General features: G+C 54.1%; 1 protein-coding gene across 2 annotated transcripts in view; it reads right to left on the reverse strand.

The window, feature by feature from the left end:
• SLIT3 (slit guidance ligand 3) overlaps positions 1 to 17654 on the reverse strand; it is a 545706-nt gene that overhangs the window by 19330 nt on the left and 508722 nt on the right. For both annotated transcript variants that reach the window (XM_015585228.1, XM_015585229.2), the window contains exons 24-28: positions 15275 to 15346; positions 13573 to 13736; positions 11503 to 11627; positions 5544 to 5641; positions 1858 to 1997 (exon numbers count right to left, since the gene is read on the reverse strand). In XM_015585228.1, coding sequence (XP_015440714.1) covers positions 1858 to 1997; positions 5544 to 5641; positions 11503 to 11627; positions 13573 to 13736; positions 15275 to 15346 — 599 coding nt within the window. The remainder of the gene's footprint in view (positions 1 to 1857; positions 1998 to 5543; positions 5642 to 11502; positions 11628 to 13572; positions 13737 to 15274; positions 15347 to 17654) is intronic.

Consider the following 17654-nt stretch of genomic DNA (forward strand, 5'->3'; position numbering starts at 1 on the left):
ACACACACACACACAACTATAGAAAAAATAAATGCAACGAAAAGGCACCCTGGTCAACCGCAGACACGGGTGGTGCCCACTGGGGCAGGAAGCCACCTCGTGTCTCCTCAGCCCCCTCCCACTGCCCATGTGCCCACCACAAATTTAGTTCAAACCCTCTTCTGCCTATTTTGAGCCTATTTTGAGCCTCCCCCCGCCCTTCTCTCTCTTTCTAACTGCTGGCGTGTTTACCATCTCCCTCCTGGCAGAATCTTCTGGACCAATGATTTAACTGTATGGTGATACCTCTCAGACTTAGATAGTAGAGGTCCCAGAGCCCTCGCGGGCTGAGGGCAAACCTTAGACTTCTTTGCACCTCTAGCCGCTCATTCAGTGCTCTGCATTCAGCAGGTGCACAGTACGTGTTGCCTGTCGCTAATCCTGCTCGCCTACAATGGTGCTCCTGGGAGACGGGCGATGCCACGAGGGAGGCGGCCTCTCAGCAGGTCTCCCTTCACTTTCTCCCGGCACAAAGGCTTCCCTGGGATGCAGGAGGCCTGGGCCTGAGCGGAGCGGGTGGTTTTCCCAGCTGACCTTGGCACACTCCTGCAGTCCCAAGAGGGTGCTGGGCGGGGCGCCTGGCTATGGGGCCGGAGGTCTGCGTGAAGGCACAGGACCGTGGGGTCAGTGGGGCCGCTGGGCTTCCCTCTCTGCAGGCCTCAGGGCTGCTTCCCCTCCTCTTCCATGCTTCCCACCTCCCGCCTCATTCCTGACACCCAAGCCAGGCTGCGGTCGGCTGGGGCCTGTGTCCCTGGGCTGCACGGGCCTCACTTCATCCTGGCCTGAAGCCAGTATTTCCTGAAATATGTTTCTTGCAGCACAGAACATCTGCACTGGTAACGGGGTTCTCAGGTGGCTCTGGGGGAGCTCTGAGATCGGCGGGTCTGGGAGCTGCTGGGTGAAACAATGGTAAACGGCTTTCTTTAACGCAGGAATTGTAAGAACTTCTAACGAGCTAATTTGCATCACGGAACTCCAGGAAGAGGACTGTTGTTATATACGGTGCTTCCCAAACTTTTTAGCTCTGAGGAGCCCGTTTCTCAAAGAACTCATGGAACTTATGGAATTCCAGTTCGGGACAGGCCGCTTGAGGTTGATCCTATAACCGAGTAGGCTGCGTTTGCACAACTTGGTCCCATTTTGCTTCACGATCTAATGGGTTAAGTGTCTTTAGGGGCTGTTAAGACAGGAATCGAAGGTGTTGTTTTTGGGGGTGGGGTGGAGTGAAGATCCTGAGGAAAACCCTCCTGTGGAGCTTCCTTCATTTTCCACTGTTCCTTCTGAGGGCTCCCACGAGCCCTGGGCTTGTAGGTGGCATGTTCTCATTCTACCGAACGCCTCTCTCTCTACTTGACGATGAGCTTCCTATGAGAAGGAACTCTGTCTTGCTCGTTTCGTATCCCCAACCCCCTAGCAGAGTGTCTGAAAAATGTAGATTTCCAGAGAAGGTTGACTGGACCCGAATAACGCAGAAATACAATGCATGCACCTCTCTGCCATCCTCAAACGCCACTGGGTCTGCAGGGGCCCAAGGGAGGAGATGGCCGTTAGTTAACTAAGAGACAGGGAGCTGAAAGGAACCTGGGGCTGTCAAAGCAGGAAGGAGCTGGTGATCTGCAGGGCGGGAGAGGGGCGGACGAGCAAAGAGACGGGCCTTTGGGAAGCCCCTCATGGGGTTTCGGGGGTTTGAGCCTCTGTCCACGGGGGGAGGGAGGAGGGGGCCCCGGAAAAAGCTAAGAAATGGCTTTCTCTGGTACGTGACACCCCTGCCCCGCCACCCGCACACTTCAGTCCCGCTCGGGCGTCAGGGGGCCTTACCTGTGTAGTTGGGTGGGCAGACGCACACGTAGTTGTTGATGCCGTCTACGCAGGTGGCGTTGTTCTCGCAGTCATTGTCCTCACAGTCGTCTGGGTTGATCTCACACCGCTGGCCCTCGAAGCCCAGAGGACAGGAGCAGCTTTGGGGACGTGTGGGGTGGGCAGGAGGGAGCCAGGGGTCAGGGAAGGGGGTGGGTTGAGTGGCAGAAGAGAAGGTTGGGTGGATATAATTAGTGAGGTTTCTCTCCGGACGGAGGTCCAGGGCCCCCCTGTGACACACACGGCCTTGGGGTCCTGAGCAGGAAGCCCCTCAGGAGCGGCACAGGTCATCTCACCTAGCCCCGCCCCCCGTCTCCAGGCAATGCTCAGCTCCCTGGCCCTGGGTGGCTGCCTCGCCCCTGGGGACCATTCCCAGCAGCAGTGCCTCCTTCGCCACACCCCCAGCTGGCAGCGGGCCCCTGGGTGCAGCTTAGACTCCCCCGGCTGCGTCCTCTGGCTCGTCTGCGGGTAGTCTCTTTTGCAGACAAAGAAACAGCTTCACAAACATCCCGCTCTGAGTGACCTTCCTCTCCAGGGCAGCCTTTCTGTCTTGAGCAGGGCACGGTGGCCAAGGTCAGGCTCTGCCAGACCTGGGAATGAACTTCCCGTTGGCCGCAGGAACCGCCCACTTTCTCACCCTTCCCGATGCCCTTTCCCCATCATGTATTCTGATTACTTTTCCCCCTCCAGCTTCTGGAGGATCGGGGGGCAGGGTGGGAGGACCCCTCTCCCGCTGACACCAAGGCTCTTAGGAAGTAGATCTCTAGATTCCTACTTAGCCTTTTTTCCTCTACAACTGGAAAACCAAGTCCCATTTTCTCCAAAAGACCAGTGGGTTCTAGGGTCTGAGCCCTTAGGTAGAACAGAATGACTTACTCTCTTTTTCTGTCAGGGACCCTGGGCATCATGAACAAAGGCTATTTCTTCAGAGCCAGATGGGTAGGTTTTAAAAGGCCTGAAGCGCAGCGTTGTCTCTGTTCCCGAAACAAGTTACACTGGCTGTTCCCTAGAGCCTGAGGATTGCATGGGAGTGGAACGTGCTGGCTGGTCAAGGGGACGGGGGCTGCTCATGGGGTGGACGGGGGTGGGAAGGAGGCTAAGGTCTCCCTGGCTTCACTGGGAGCCTGGGGGCGAGTGTCAAGGTTAACTGTGGGGGTGTAGGACAGGCCCTGGCTCCCTGGTCTTAGTCTCCTCCCCGGCCAGCATGGCCAGGCTTTGGTCCTTCTGGGAGCAGACTATGTACCACGACTGGAGAAGCATCTATATGAAGAGGTTTGCGATGTTTCTAGAATTCTGCCTCACAGAGGTGTGCTATGGGTTGAATTGTGTCCCCTCAGAAAGATATGTTGAACTCTTAACCACGGTACCTCGGAGCGTGACTTTATTTGTAAACAGGGTCATTGCAGATGTAATAAGTTAATTTAAGATGACGTTAGACTGGAGTAACTGGGGCCCCTAATCCGACACGCCTGCTGTCCCCTTAAGTACATGGCCACGTGAGGAGAGAGACACGGGGTGAACGCCATCCACGTGAGGGCAACGGCAGAGGGCGGAGGGGTGCGGCTGCAAGCCGAGGGACGCCAGGGGTTACCAGGCGCGAGAAGCTGGGACGGGGCAAGGAAGGGGCCGACCTCACAGATTCCCTGGGGAGGACGGCCCCGCCGACACCTGGACTTGGACTTCTGGCTCCCGGGACTGTGAGAGGATACATTTCTGCCGGTCCGAGCCACCGGTCTGCGGTCCTATCGTGGGGCGGCCCTAGGAAGCTGACGCAGTGGGAAGAAGGGAGCAAAGCTTCCCTGACAGCTGTCCCCCCACGTGCCAACCTCTCAGGTGCCAACCTGGGAGGGGGTTCTTCCCTGCTCCTTAGGGAGTCCACACAGGCTACGCCGTCCTTAGGGAGTGGGCTTCGTTGCCTTCATCCTCCACCTGATTTCTCTGACCCTGTAGACCTGGGCCCTTTTCCGTGAAAATTAAATTCTAAAACTATTTCCAGTTCATCTGAATTTCCCCAACGACGGAGGGTCGGAAGGGGATACTTGTTCTCACACCACACCGCCGGCTGAGAGGGGAAAAATACAGTGGCCTGTGGGGGACGCTTGTCCCTTTGCCAACCCCATCCCTCAGCTGGGTGGGCAGACGCGGCTTTAACCCTGGAGCTGCGTTTCTTGGCTGGGGCCCTGGGGCCACCCCGTGAGACATCCTGCGGTTTATCCTCACTCCCGATCTCAGTCGGAGGGTGGGGGTGGTTGGCCCACTTCAGGCAAGAAAACAAACTCTGCTTTGAATTTCACTTTTCAAGAGCCGGAGTTTGATGGGCTGGCTTGGCAGGTGGATGTGAGGGTGGGCTGGGTGCCCTGGGGAGACCCAGAGCCCAGAATCTGATTTCTTTCACAGAGCACGTGGCGGCTCCCGGCCAGAATGCCTTCAAAAGTTAATTGTAATCTGAGCTCTAAGACGTCCACACAGCTAAGCATTGCGTGCACCCATATTTTTACTGCCTAACCCACTGGCTCACTGGGAGGCGGGCAAAGGAGCCAGTCCCCACTAATCTGCTCTTGTCTGGGCCGGGGAGACGGGGCTGCTGGGAGCAGCTGGGGGGTGCGAGGCAGGACGGGGCCCGAAGGCCTACTCCCAAGACAGGGACGAGAAAAACTCAAATGGCCTCTAACCCCTTTTCTTTTTTAAAAAAATTATAGTTGGCATACAATATTATATTAGTTTCAGGTGTACAACGTAGTGAGCCTAGTAGCCATCTGCCACTGTGCAATAGCGTGTTACACTATTACTGGCTATGTTCCCCTTCACCTTTTCACTCAGCCCTCGAATCCCCAGCCCGGCAACCATTCGTTTGCTCTTTGTTTCAATGAGTCTGTTTTTGTTTGGTTTGTTTTTGATTTTTAAAAATTTCACGTATAAGTGAAATCACATGGTATTTGTCTTTCTCTGCCTGATTTCACTTAGTATAAGGCCCTCTAGGTCCATCCGTGTTGTCGCAAGGGCAGGATGTCATTTTACGGCTAAAATCCCATCACGTGTGCCCCACGTCTTCTCACCCATCATCCATCCCTTTCTTTGAGCTTTTAATGCAGGGAGGAGAGGGGCGGGGTTGGAGGGCTCAGGAAGGGGTGTCGGGATATGTGCCCTAGAGCGACTCTATCTCTGAGCCTCGGTTTCCTCATCTGTCAGGTGGGGGCGGTACCTTCCTGCAGGAGACAGGGTTACTGGGGGGATTTAAATGAGATCATACACGACGAGCTGGTGTGTGGCACGTAATGAGCATGTCATAAACGTCACCTATTAGCACAGAAACAACTGGTGGCACGGCCAGGCCGCGGGGCCTCTGAGCCATCACGTCACCGTGCCACCCTTCCCTGATGTCCCTGATGTCCCGGAGCTGCGGCCTCCCCTGCCATCCTCCCGGCCGTGCGGACCGACGACGCGATTACCCGAAACGCCCCACCGACGCTTCCTAACCCCAGCTTCGGGCCAAGGGTTCCCCCCGACGCCTCACAGGGTTAACAGCAGCCCTTACAGCAAGGGCTGGAAATCAGTCACGCAAAGGGCTCGGCCCACAGGCAACAGCCACGCTTCTCTGGGCTGTCGTGAAGCCCTGGGGAAGGGAGGGCCCCAGGGCGAGCTGTTACCTGAACCTGTCCTTGTGGCTCTCGCTCAGGTGGCAGGTGCCTCCGTGCTGGCAGGGGTTCTGGATGCAGGTGTTGATGGGCACGGTGCAGTCTTTGCCCTGAGGACAAGAGGGAAAACGGCCCGGTTAAGGAGGCTTTCAGTGGCTGCCAGGACCCGAGAGACCCCAGGGAGCAACTAGCATTCTCTGGGGTGAGGCTGGGGAGACAGCGGGGGGCCCTGGGACAAACCTGCCCTGTGACTCTGAGAAAGGCAAAGGGAGCCCTGGCCTCTGGTTACTCCGGAGCGAGAAGGGGAGGAATGCGGAGAATTCAGGAGTCTGGGCTCCGGCTCCGCTGCCTCCCAGAGTTCACACGCTCTGTCTGTTCTAAACCGCAGGGCAGGAGCATGGGCTGTGGATGCGGGAAAACCTGGCTTCACGTCCAGCTACACCTCTTCCCGGTTGGCCGGTCATGACCTTGTACAAGCCTTTTAACCTCTCTAAGCCTAGCTCACGGAGTGTTACAGGAATTAAACTAGAACTTTCACAGAAGGAAGTCGTGCTTAACATCATGTAACACGTCTGGCACACAGTAGGCATTCTATACGTGCTGGCAGATGATATTATTAGCCCTGCTGAGGCTTAAATATAATCCACAAGTAGGGTAGGGTATGGCCAACAGACCTCACCCCTGTAAAGTGACAGCTCCCCAGAGATTCATCTTGGCTCGGTCTGTGATAAAGTTTTATTGGGGCGGGGTTCCTTGGGACCAGGCCCCTCCAAAGGGGTCCTTTGAGCTGAGAAAGACCCAACTATGCGGTAGGGGGCGGGGCTAAGCAGAAGGAACAGCGAGGGCACAGGCACTGACAAGGGGCCTGAGCAGCGCGGTGGCATTAACCCCACACTCCTGGGAGCGGCCCCATGCTTGGCCTCGTGCCCCAGCTTCTGTCCTGGGACCCACGGGCCAGTGCTGCACTCCAGACTTGGCACACAGTCCCTCGGAGGTCCTGTGGGGCCTGGGGAGGCGTGTGCTGCGTTTGCTCCTGGGCTGTGGGCTCCGTGTGGGCGCCCTGTGGGTGCCATGCCGGGCGGGTGATGACGGGAGCCCTCCACTGCCACGCCACCCGCTCACCATCTGCCTGAGAAAACCCTCCCCCTCCTCTGCTGCCACCAGGGCCTATGGCGGAGGGGGCCTGGGCTCCCGGCTGGGGCACTGCTGCCAACCGGGCGCCGGACCCCGCTGTGGGCTCTGCTCGCTTCCTACCATCTTGACCACCCAAGCCCCAGGCCCCATCTCCAGCGGCCGGAGGTGCTGCTTCTCTTCCTGCCCCATCCCACGTAAAGGGCCAGTCAGAGGCTTCCGGGGGGGAGGCGGACGCGGGTGCGGGAGTCTTCTCCAAAACCGGAGCAACGTGGGGGCCTCTTGGGGAGCCGGCGTGTGGAATGGGGACGGCATCCTCATTCTCGCTCAGGTTTACTGAGCACACTTTCTACGCCGGGCCTCGCGCTAAGTGCTTATAATCGTGATCGCATATAATGTTCACAACGACCTTGTGAGGTCGGTACGATTGTTATTCCTCTCCTTTTCACATTCAGGGCGGGCCAACTTGGAAAGTGAGGTAATATGTCCAAGATCGCACAGCGGTGACGGGGGCCGGCAGCAGCTGAGCCCAGACAACCAGTGCAGAGCCAGCACTGGGGACCTCAGGCGGGCCACGTGCCCTCGCGAACACGGGCTCTGGGGTTAGGCAGGGATGAATGTGGGTGATTAAAAGACTTCTCTGGTCATAGGCTGGTGTAAAATAGTTCAGAAACTGAGTGTGTGTGCGTGTGTGTGCATGCGTGTGCGCATGTGTGCGTGCATGAGTGTGCATGTGTGCGCGCGTGTGTGTGTAGGTGTGTGTGCGCGCGTGTGTGCAGGCGTGTGTGTGTGCAGGTGTGTGTGTGTGCGCGCATGTGTGCAGGCGTGTGTGCAGGCGTGTGTGTGTGCAGGCGTGTGCGTGCATGTGTGTGCATGTGTGTGCAGGCGTGTGTGCATGCGTGTGTGCATGCGTGTGTGCAGGCGTGTGTGTGTGTGCAGGCGTGTGTGTGTTGGGTGAATAGGCCATGAAGGGAAGGACAGGAGAACCTTGAGCAGGTCAGGGTAGGGCCTCCCTGGCCCCTGCCTGGGCCAGTCCCTCTGCTCTGGGGGATTTCAAGTACCAGGGGCTCCAGGTGGAATCCCCCCTCGGGAGTGGGGGTGGTAGAGTGGGTGTCTCCAGCACAGAAGCTCAGGAGGCAGAGCCTAGCCCTTGAAGATGTGGTAATTGGGCCTGGAGGTGGGGATTTCTGTCACACACGTCCTTGAGAAAGAATCACCATTGTCAGTGCTTGGCTAATTAGTCCGATTCAACATTCTTCAGCCTCGTTTTCCTCAAATCCCTGGGATTTGTGATGCTCCTTGGTCCTCCTCCGTCTCTTCTCCTCTGGGCGTGTGCAGGAGGAGGAGGACATGGCGGGGATTTATGGCTTCCTTTAAAGGAGACGGCGACCAGCTCCCCCAGGGATGGGCCGGGAAGGCTGCTCCGAGACCTTGCTCCTCAAACTGTGGTCCTCCGACCGCAGCACGGGCATCCCCTGGGAGCCTGTCGGAAACGCACAATCTTGGGCCTGATCTCAGGCCTACGGCATCCAGAACCTACAGTTTCATCAGATCTCCAGACGATTCTTACGCACGTTCAAGTGTGACGAGCACTGTTCCGAGACACTGAACACGTGCACAAAGCTGAATGGCTGAGAATCAGCCCGAATCTGTATTTCTCCAAGTCTTAGAACGGTGGCAAAATATTACCTTTTGTGAAGTACCTGCTGCACTGAGGCAGGCATAGTACGGACATGGCCCCTTTCAGTCCTCACAAGAGCTCTGCAGGCGAGCGGGGTCACTCCCACTTACAGGCGGGGAGAGTGAGGCTCGGAAGGGCCAGTTCCAGTGGAGAGGCTGAGCACAGGCTCCCTGCAGGGCAGAGTTGGGGTCTGGGTTTGGCTCCTGTGCTCCCGGGTATGGGAACCTGGGTAAGTTATTTGAACTTTCTGAACCTTGGGTTTCTCATCTATCAAAAGAGGATAATGTAGCTTATTTCAGAGGATGATCAAGAGCACTAAATGAGACCATGTGCCTAACCTGCTTCACAGAGGCCTGGCATTACAGTAGGTTAACTGTAGCTGCTAATGAACATGAAACAGTGGCTGCTCTGCTTTGTTTTTGTTTTTGTGGGGGTGGCGGGGATGGTATTGTGGTTTCCAAGGTTGCCCAGATAGTTGATGGAAAAATTGAGATCTCTGGAAATAGCTAGATAAATGCTTGAGCTTGGTTTCGTAGGCTATTGTCCCACTCAGAACTAGTTCAGTTGCTCTGCGTGGGTGGCTCCAACCCCAGAAGAAAGGAAGGCGGGGGAACGAACGGCCCATGATACAACCCACAATGAGAGGACCCTGCGGTTCGACCTGATGCATTTTACATTTGAGAAACCTGAGGTGGGGGGGAGAGCGGCAGCTGTTCAAGGTCACGCGGCCAGGTAGGACCAGGCTTCCGCAGGAGCAGGTAGGTGTTCCTTCTAACTCCCACCCTCCCTTGTCCTGTCCCGGACATTCGCACAGGTCCTAAGCAGCCGGCACCCTCATCCTCAGCCCCTACAATCATGGTGCTTGTCAGTGGGCAGTGAATGTAATGGTCGAGAGTGTGGGTTCTGGAATCGGTCAGCTCCGAGCTTCGAATCCTGCCTCCCTCGCCTACTATCCCCAGTTTTCTCAGTTGTAAAATGAGGATCATTTTGGGACCTGTCGCCTAGGGTTTTGATGAAGCGTATGCAAGATAATGTGTGTACCTTGTTTAGTATGCTGTCAGTGCACAGTAGGTCTTCAGTATATGCCAGCTGCTAATATTACTGTTGTCATAGTCATTATGACCGCCATTACTACCGCCACCATCGCCGTCATCATCACTATCACCAGCGCCACAACTACCACCATCATCGTCATCATAAATATACCCTAGACCTGACTGGGCCTAACAGCTTCCCAAAGGTCAAAATCTCTGTTCACATTCATCTGAAATGTACGAGATGTTGAGAATCTTGTGAGCGAAGTCCACACGCGTGGTGTTAGCCAGCAGGAGGCCTGTGGATGCACTCTTTGCTCGGGCACTGATCAGGCCAGGTTCAGAGTGTCTTCAGGCGTAGTCGGAAGGAGCCTGGGGCTTCAAACCCAGCTCCCCAACTTTCAGAATCGGGCCAATTTTAAAGAGAAGGAAGACTCGGGATGTGAAATGATTTCTCTCTCTCTCTTTTTTTTTTTTTTTTTTTTAAGGATATCACCCACCTCAGAAAGTGATTATAAAAATTAGAGGAGCAAATAAATTCGTAGGTCCAGCTGAGTGCCTGGCTCATAGTCGATGCTTAAAAAGATAACTATAAATGCGTGGAATTGGGGATGTTGTAAATGCACATGGCACCGTTCCAGGAGAGCAACTGACGGTCTTCAGCACTTCAGTGCAACCAACAACACGCTACCTGTTCCTGAAGGCCCGTCCTGCACCCTGGTCTCAGGGACCAGCTTGCAAGGATGGAGGTAAAATGTAGCAAGGCTCCAGCTTAGTGAGTTCTTAGCAGATGCCGGGGCCTGTCCTAGGCGCATTGCACGTGTTATTGTGCATGCCTGTGTAGCGTGCATAAGTCTGGGACTCTGGTGAGTTTGAGGCCCTGGGGGTGGCTACCTGGGCAGGGCAGGGCTGGCTGGCTGGCTGGCTTCAAAGGGAATCCTTTGGCTCTGATGTCTCAGGCCCATAGGTGGCACTCTGACACTATCAGCTGGAGGCAGAGCTCCAGCTGAGAAAGCCACCAAGGCACCCTGTTCCCCAGAGAGTCTGCCCCTCTAGCTTGTCACTGTGCACACATGAATCCCCCAGGAGATGCCAAGAATGCCGGCTCCCTCCCACTCGCCCTGGACCAGGCATGGGAATTAGCCGGCCACTGGGCCATCCCGAAACTCTCGAAACTCTTGCATTTGAGTGGTTCCCTGGGGAGGCTGGAATCTGGGAAGCTGGTAGGGTCTTGGGGAAGAGGATCCAGTTACAGGTTTGGGGACCCCAGTGAGGCAGCCTGAGGATCTCGGCTAATGAGGAAAACCTGCAGGGTAAACGCAGGACTCTGAAATCACCAGGCCTGGTGCTGTCCTAGCCCTACTGCTCACAAGCTTTGGGACACTGAGTCAAGCTCTTTTAACAATCTGAGGCCTAGTTTCCACATCGGTAAAATGGGAATTAATGAGTCCTTCTTAATAGGTTTGCTGGGGGTGTTTACATAAAAAAGGTGAGTAAAACACCAAGCAGATGGCTTGGCACCTAGTCCATACTCTATAGATGTTGGTCGGGGGGCAGGATAATGTGTTCTCGATGGTGCTGGGGAGAAGGGAGGGGGCCGGGCCGGGATTGCTCTGGAATTAGCCCGGATTTCTGGAGAGGACAGACGGGGGAGCTGGGGTCGCCATCCCCTCGCTGGCCGACCTGACTTCTCAGCAGTGTGGTTGGCTTGGTGGCCCCTAGGCCTTTGAATCCTCCATTCCTGTATCCTCCTCAAGCTGGACCCACCCCGAGGGCAGAATTATGAGGTGGAGGAGGGTCCAGAAATCCCCTTGGGAGGGAAGCCAGGAGCATGGGTTAATGGAAGCCCTACTTGGAAGCACTTTAACCCTTTGAGATTTAATTTCCCACGTTTACCAAAGAAAATACAAATACTTCACTTCCTCTGTGGGGTCCTCTGTGAGCGGTGTGAGTATGACTCAACTGGGCAGCCCCACCAGTAGCATGGGAGAGTTACTGGCAAATGCTGCTTTGGGGGTAATCTGTGCAATGGGGTTCTCCAGGCTGCCCTGGGAGGAGGGAGGGTCGACAGGGCGCAGGGCCCATCCTGGGCCCCGAGTGGTGGGGGCGGGGTCTCCCGCCTTACCTTGTAGCCGTAGGGGCAGGTGCAGCGGTACCGCTCCACGGGGTCCTGGCTGCACGTCCCATTGTTCTTGCATGGGCCCGAAAGGCAGGCGTTGCACTTGGCCACAATGTTGATGTCCACTGGTCCTGGACAGCAAAACCACAGTGTTGGTGGCAGGTCCTCAAGTGGGCTCACTGTCGTACCTCCCTTCCCCTCTGCTTTGGCCCCTTCCTCAGCCAGCTGCTAGCCCCTCCCCATTTCCATGCAAAGAGGACAGACAGCTGGCCCTCCCCAGCTAGGACATCCAGTCCAGCTAGAGTCCCATTAATTCTGCCATTGTCCAATGAGGACAAAATCACAGTGGGACATCATTCAGAAGCGCTTCTGCAGTCAAATCAATTACTGTAATTAGCCTGATCCGATTTTGGTGCTAATCTGCAAACAATGCACCATAATTAGAAAGCCCTTGTGTATCTTTTTTTTTGTTGTTCTGGAAGCTCTGGGCCCAGGCTCCATTTGGACCTCCCATTTCTCTGTCCCAAACTCCCCTCCTCACAGACTGGCCTGCGCCAGGCTAAGGAGGACACTGCCCCTGGGCCAAAGGAAGTCCTCCCTACAGAACCGTCTCATTGGAGGAGGAAGGAAGAAATGGCCCCAGAGGACAGAGCAATGATGCTGAGTACGGACGGCAAACTGTGCTCAGGTCCACCCTGCATCCGTGACCATCTCACCTGCTTTCTTCAGCTGTTAAAGGCCGGAGGGAGGGATGTCATGGTCCCTGCACAAAGCTTTGCTGTTGTCAGCTCTGACAATAAGCCCTGGATAAACAGGCCCTACTTAATGTGAGGGCTTTAAACGAACCCAAGATAACAGTCATCGCTTTGGAGACTGGCTGGAGACTGGGCCCTGCGTGTGAGCAGGTTTGGGTGCGGTGAACACAATGGCCTAAGAGCCTAGAGCAGGGGCTCAAACCTGGCTTCACCTTAGAACCGAGAGACTGTGTGTCCTAGGGAGACAGTGTCCTAGGACACAGTGACATTTTAGAGAGGGATTAAAGTATATTTGTAAAAAACAAACATTAAGCAAAGGATATTCACTAATAGAAGGATGTGTAATACATATAGAAAGTAAATTAAAAAAAAATTCAGTTTCCCAAAGAATCAAAGACAGACAAAACGTAAGGAGATGTAATTTTCTACCTGTTGAATTTGCAATGATTACAAAATGAGATGAAATAACGCAAGAGTCTGGCGGAGAACGCAATCGAATGGTGCTGCTTGGGGTGTAAATTGGTTACAACCGTTTTTGACAGTTTGGCAATATGTGTGATGACCTCAAACATCATCATCTACTTTGGCTCTGTAATTTCTGTTCTCCAAATCTGGTCTGAGGTCCCAATCTTACACAGAGGAAGGCCTGTATCCATCAATGGTAAGGAAACAATTCGGAAATACTCTAAAGGTTCAAAACTAGAAACTGGTTAGAAAAGTTACGGTGGCACATCACAGCGTGCGGTTCAAAGAGGGTGACTCTGGAATCAGGAAGACCTGGAAGTCGTTTAACGTCGGTTAGCCTCGGTGTTTAAATTTTTAAAAAATGAGGGTGATACTAATGTGCACCCCATAAAGGTGTTGAGAAGTAAATAAATTAATAAATGGAAAGTGAAATGAAATGAAACAATACCTGAAAAAGTGCTTAAATGTGCCTGGCACATAAGAACTCGGCAGCAGTGTGTTACCACAGTGATGATGCCGTCAGTCAAAATCACACGTGCCAAAAGTCTGCTGCGGTAAAAATGGGGAAATGCTTATGCTTTAAGAATGTTGGATAAAAAAACGCAGGTGAAAGATTTTCTCGACCATGCAAAAGTGTGTAGAAAAAGAAGTCAGGGAGGACTATGCTGAAATGCCGGCAGAGGGACTTGGGGGAGAGAATGACAAACGGACCCTTAGATGCAGGTCCACATTGGCTTCAGCATGAGTCTCTTTGAGTGACACTTGGAAGAGACGGGCGATGGTTTTAGAAGTCACATCTGTTGAGACGTCCGGCTCTGACAGGGGCGGGGATGGTGGAGGGAGGGGCAGCACCCACCTTTGCACTGGAATCGGTGGGTGGGGGTGGTGAGCAGGAGTCTGTCAGCCATGGGCTCGGGGCTACTGCAGCGGGCGATGCCAGGCTCCTTGTACCCCGCCTTCACCCACTCTGACAGCCAACGCAGGCTGCAGTCACAGTGCAGGGGGTTGGTTCCCAGCGCCCTAGGAGGCAGAGCAGGAAGTCAGGGCCTTCTACCCAGCTTGACCCACAGGCTCCATACCCCTAGCCCTCTGCAAAAACAGAATTTTTGGACGTTGGCTAGATTGGGGGTGTCTGGCTTGAGGACCAGCTGACTCCAGACTATACCTCCAATTCCTGGGGATGTTTGAAACCCCCATCCAAGCTCCTCCCACTCCTGAGGCTTTGCTCTCACAGACCCTGGTGAGACTCAAGCCTCAACCCAGCCTCAATCCGGGCTCCACCAGGAAGCTTCTGGGCCTCTAGCCATCTCAATATCTGGCTCTCTTGCCCTACTGAAGGGTCCATTGCAGGATGTGATACCCAGCAATCTAGGAAGCAGCCTCAGACCACTGATGGGGCTCACGCATGCCACCTTCAAATACGTGGCTTTGGCATTTTGATTATTTTGACCCGAAGGCATTAGAGGAATAGCAGATGCACGAAGGGCCCTCTGATTTCTACCTTTCTACATGAAAACGGGTCATATTTCCCAGGAGAAAGGTGCTCTTCCTGTACCAGGAACGGAAGAGCATTATCGCCATAGACCTGGACAAACAGACCTGCTACATAACCCTGATCGTCCGTTAGCTTCCTCCATATATCTCCTTGTCACTGTCCGACGATTTACGGCCCCTAGCCCAAGCCCCTAGTCTTGTCAGATCCTCACGATTTATCATTCTCTGTGACAAAAGGTATGTAAGCTTTGGGCCCAACGGCTTCTTCGGGTTTTTATTTTCCTTTTGAAGATTCCCATTTACACGTAAAAACATTAATTTGTATATTTTTCTTCTGTTAATCTTTTTCACATCGGTCTAACTCTTAGACCAGCCACAGAGCCTAAGAGGGGAGGGGAGCGGCACTGTCCAGGGCAGACATCTCCAAACCGATGTCCAGGAAGAAAACACTAGAACTTCTGCTTTTCAAAAACCATATCCTTTAACATTTCTACTTTGATCGTTTTATAATATAATATACACGCACGTCAGTATGTGCGCACAGTATCAAAATAACGAAATATGGAGTAGGTTGCAAACTCAAAATTTTTCACTGGCCGAGGTATGCGACAAGTAATGGTTTGGGGCCTCGGATTCCCCCACGTGTAATGGGGGAAGAAGGGGACCCGAGGCAGAGGTCGGGGCGGTCAAGAATACGTGCTCAGGGTCAAAGCAAACCTGGATTTGAACCTGGGCTCGGCCGCTACTAGGTACGCAGCCCTCGGACAGACCCCTAACCCTGTCATGCACACTGAGGGGTATGAAGACCTCCTGCTGCAGGAAATACATGAGAGCATTCAACAGGGCGTTAGTTCTTATTCAATGTGAGTTCACATTGTTTATATGACCGATGACGCCTCTGAAGGTGACCGAAGCAGAGGACAGACAATGTGCATGACGTGGGGACGCTGCTGTAAAACATTCTGCATACAAAAAGGATGGCCCTGCGATGGTGACCATTGGGGCACGGTGATGACACGCCAGTCAGGGCAGAGGCCACTGGGCGGGGATATGCGGCTACTTACAGATGGGAAAGAGAAGTCAGGTCGCTGAAGGAGCCCTCGGGGAGGCTGGCGATGTCGTTGCCGTGGAGGGTTCTGAAGCGGAAGCACAGGTCAGGTCAGCACCAGTGACAGGCGGGAACGTGCGACTCTCCCGGTGTCCCTGGCTGGGCTGGTGTCCCTTCAGTTTCGATGGCAGCCCCAGCGGTGGCAGCAGGGGACCCTCCTCCATCCCCGCTCCTTCATGGCAAATGTGTGAACATGTCCCTGGCCCAGCCCAGCTCGGAAGCAGGGGTGTTGTGGGGAGAGGGTTTGGGAAGGAGAGAGTGAACTTTTGATTCCAACAGGCCTGGGACGGAATCAGAACGCCGTCCCCTTCAGCTGCAGAACGATGGGTAAGTTAGTTACTTTACTTTCTGGGCCTCTACTTTTGCACCCGAAAAATGGAGAGAGAAAGCTCCCTGATGGAGGCGCTGGCGTTTCAGAGATAATGTGAAGAACTGTGTGTGAGACCGTGACTTCCGCCTGCATTCAAACCCCAGCTCTGCCTCTTAAAGCTGTGTGGATGTGGGTAAAGCCATTACCCTCTCTGTGCCTCTGTTTCCTGTTGTAAAATGAGAATGTAGTAGAAGGATTTGCCACAGAGGTGGCTATGGGTGCCTCGAGCAGTGTGGCGTGTGTCATTTTCTAAGTGCTAAGCGATTAATCATTATTTGAGAAAGGGTCTTGAAGAATGTCTGCGACAGATCAAGAAATCTTGAGAGATTCCAGGGGGAGTGAGAAATGCTATCGGTCCCAGCTCAGGTGACAAGAGGAGCGGGGACGGGCACTTAGCTCCTGCAGAGATTGCCTAGGAGCCCGACATGGTTCTTAATGGAAAAGGGTTTCGTGTCAGCCACACGCACATACGGGTCTGGCGCTTGTGTGCATCTGAGTGCATTCTCCTACGACGTGCCCGAGGGCCCGGACCACCTGCTTGGCCTCAGTCGTCCCTCTCTCTACTCTGACGTAGTAGCTGGAGCTATTCTCACCTGCTGACTGGTGGCGTATACTGAGCTTTCGATAACTGCCTGAAGAATAGGTCCGGGGAAAAAAACTGAACGAACGTTTGCTTGGATGTTCATGTAACAACAGGAGCAAATCCACAATTCACTGATTAGACCCTCCGCTGAAGGAATCATTAACCATATGCAAAAAATCCCTACACTGATGACTCACTTTGGGTCTGGCCTAGGAAATGCAAGGGGGTGTGGGGGGGTGAAATTCACAGACACTCAAAGGCGCCTTTAGTGACTGCTGGACACCGACCCTGTGCTGTGAAGGGAGTCTTAGTGAAAAAAATAAAGGGCGATTAGCGTTGACAATGTCAGTGTAAACAGGGTAACGACTCCTGAATCTGTTCTTTTGTTTTCCTTGTAGCCGTTGTTAGCCTGCCCTGGGTCTTCCACTGAAATACAGACATGAGCTTAATTAGACTTAATATAGAACAGAGGCTTGCAAACCGAGCGCTGGAGCTAACTAAGACACATGCAGGCTTCTGATTCCGAGGCCTGGGGTGGGGCCTGAGAGGCTGTTTCCAACAAGCTCCCAGGTGAGGCTGATGCTCCTTGTCCTCCGAACCGCATTTAGTTACCTAAATTGTCACCCTTATCACCTTAGGCTCCTCCCCTCCCCAGGACAGCAGGAAGAGGGTGACCAGTCCTTTAAAGGGGGTTCCAGGTAGCTTCTCACCTCCCTGGGTAAGAGGCGGCTAGAAGCACTTCCTAACACTTATCGGTATCATTGAATCTCTAATTAATGTGGTTATTTAGGAATCACACCGGCCTCTGCCTGCTATTAACTTCGATGACTTCATGGCTGCTTGCTGTTTGCAAACGCAGCCAGCCCCATTGTTAATCATTTCTGAATGAGGCCTGGGCCCCTGGAGAGCCACCGAGCCCTAATTCAAAAACACCAAATGACCCGAAGGCAGCTTTGGTGCAGTGACTCCTGCAAGTCACGCTCCCATTTATTACGAACTGAGCTGCTGAGATCTCTATAAACTGCAGCGTAACGGGGCTGTAATTTACTGGGAAAACAATGCTAACGAAACCTGTCTACACTGCAGGCTCCCGTTCCTGGTTTGGCCTGGAAGAGGGACTGTCGCCTGTGCAGCCACACCCTCAAGGATGCCAGGGAAGAGGGGCACGTGTGCCCTCCCAGGAAGCACCTGGCACTCTCTGCTTCTCCCTCACTCCTCCCTGGGGCTGGGGCAGGCAAGCAACTCTCTGAACTCCCGAGGGCTTCTCTTCAGGCACCGGGACTCCCTTTTCCTTCCTGACTCTTAGGGAGTGTCAAGGGCAAACCTGGGGATTTTGGGGTGCAGATGAGGCTATCATTAGAACAAGGTGAAGACATAACCATC

This window comes from Pteropus alecto, unplaced genomic scaffold, assembly GCF_000325575.1.
Source record: "Pteropus alecto unplaced genomic scaffold, ASM32557v1 scaffold40, whole genome shotgun sequence".
Taxonomy (NCBI): domain Eukaryota; kingdom Metazoa; phylum Chordata; class Mammalia; order Chiroptera; family Pteropodidae; genus Pteropus; species Pteropus alecto.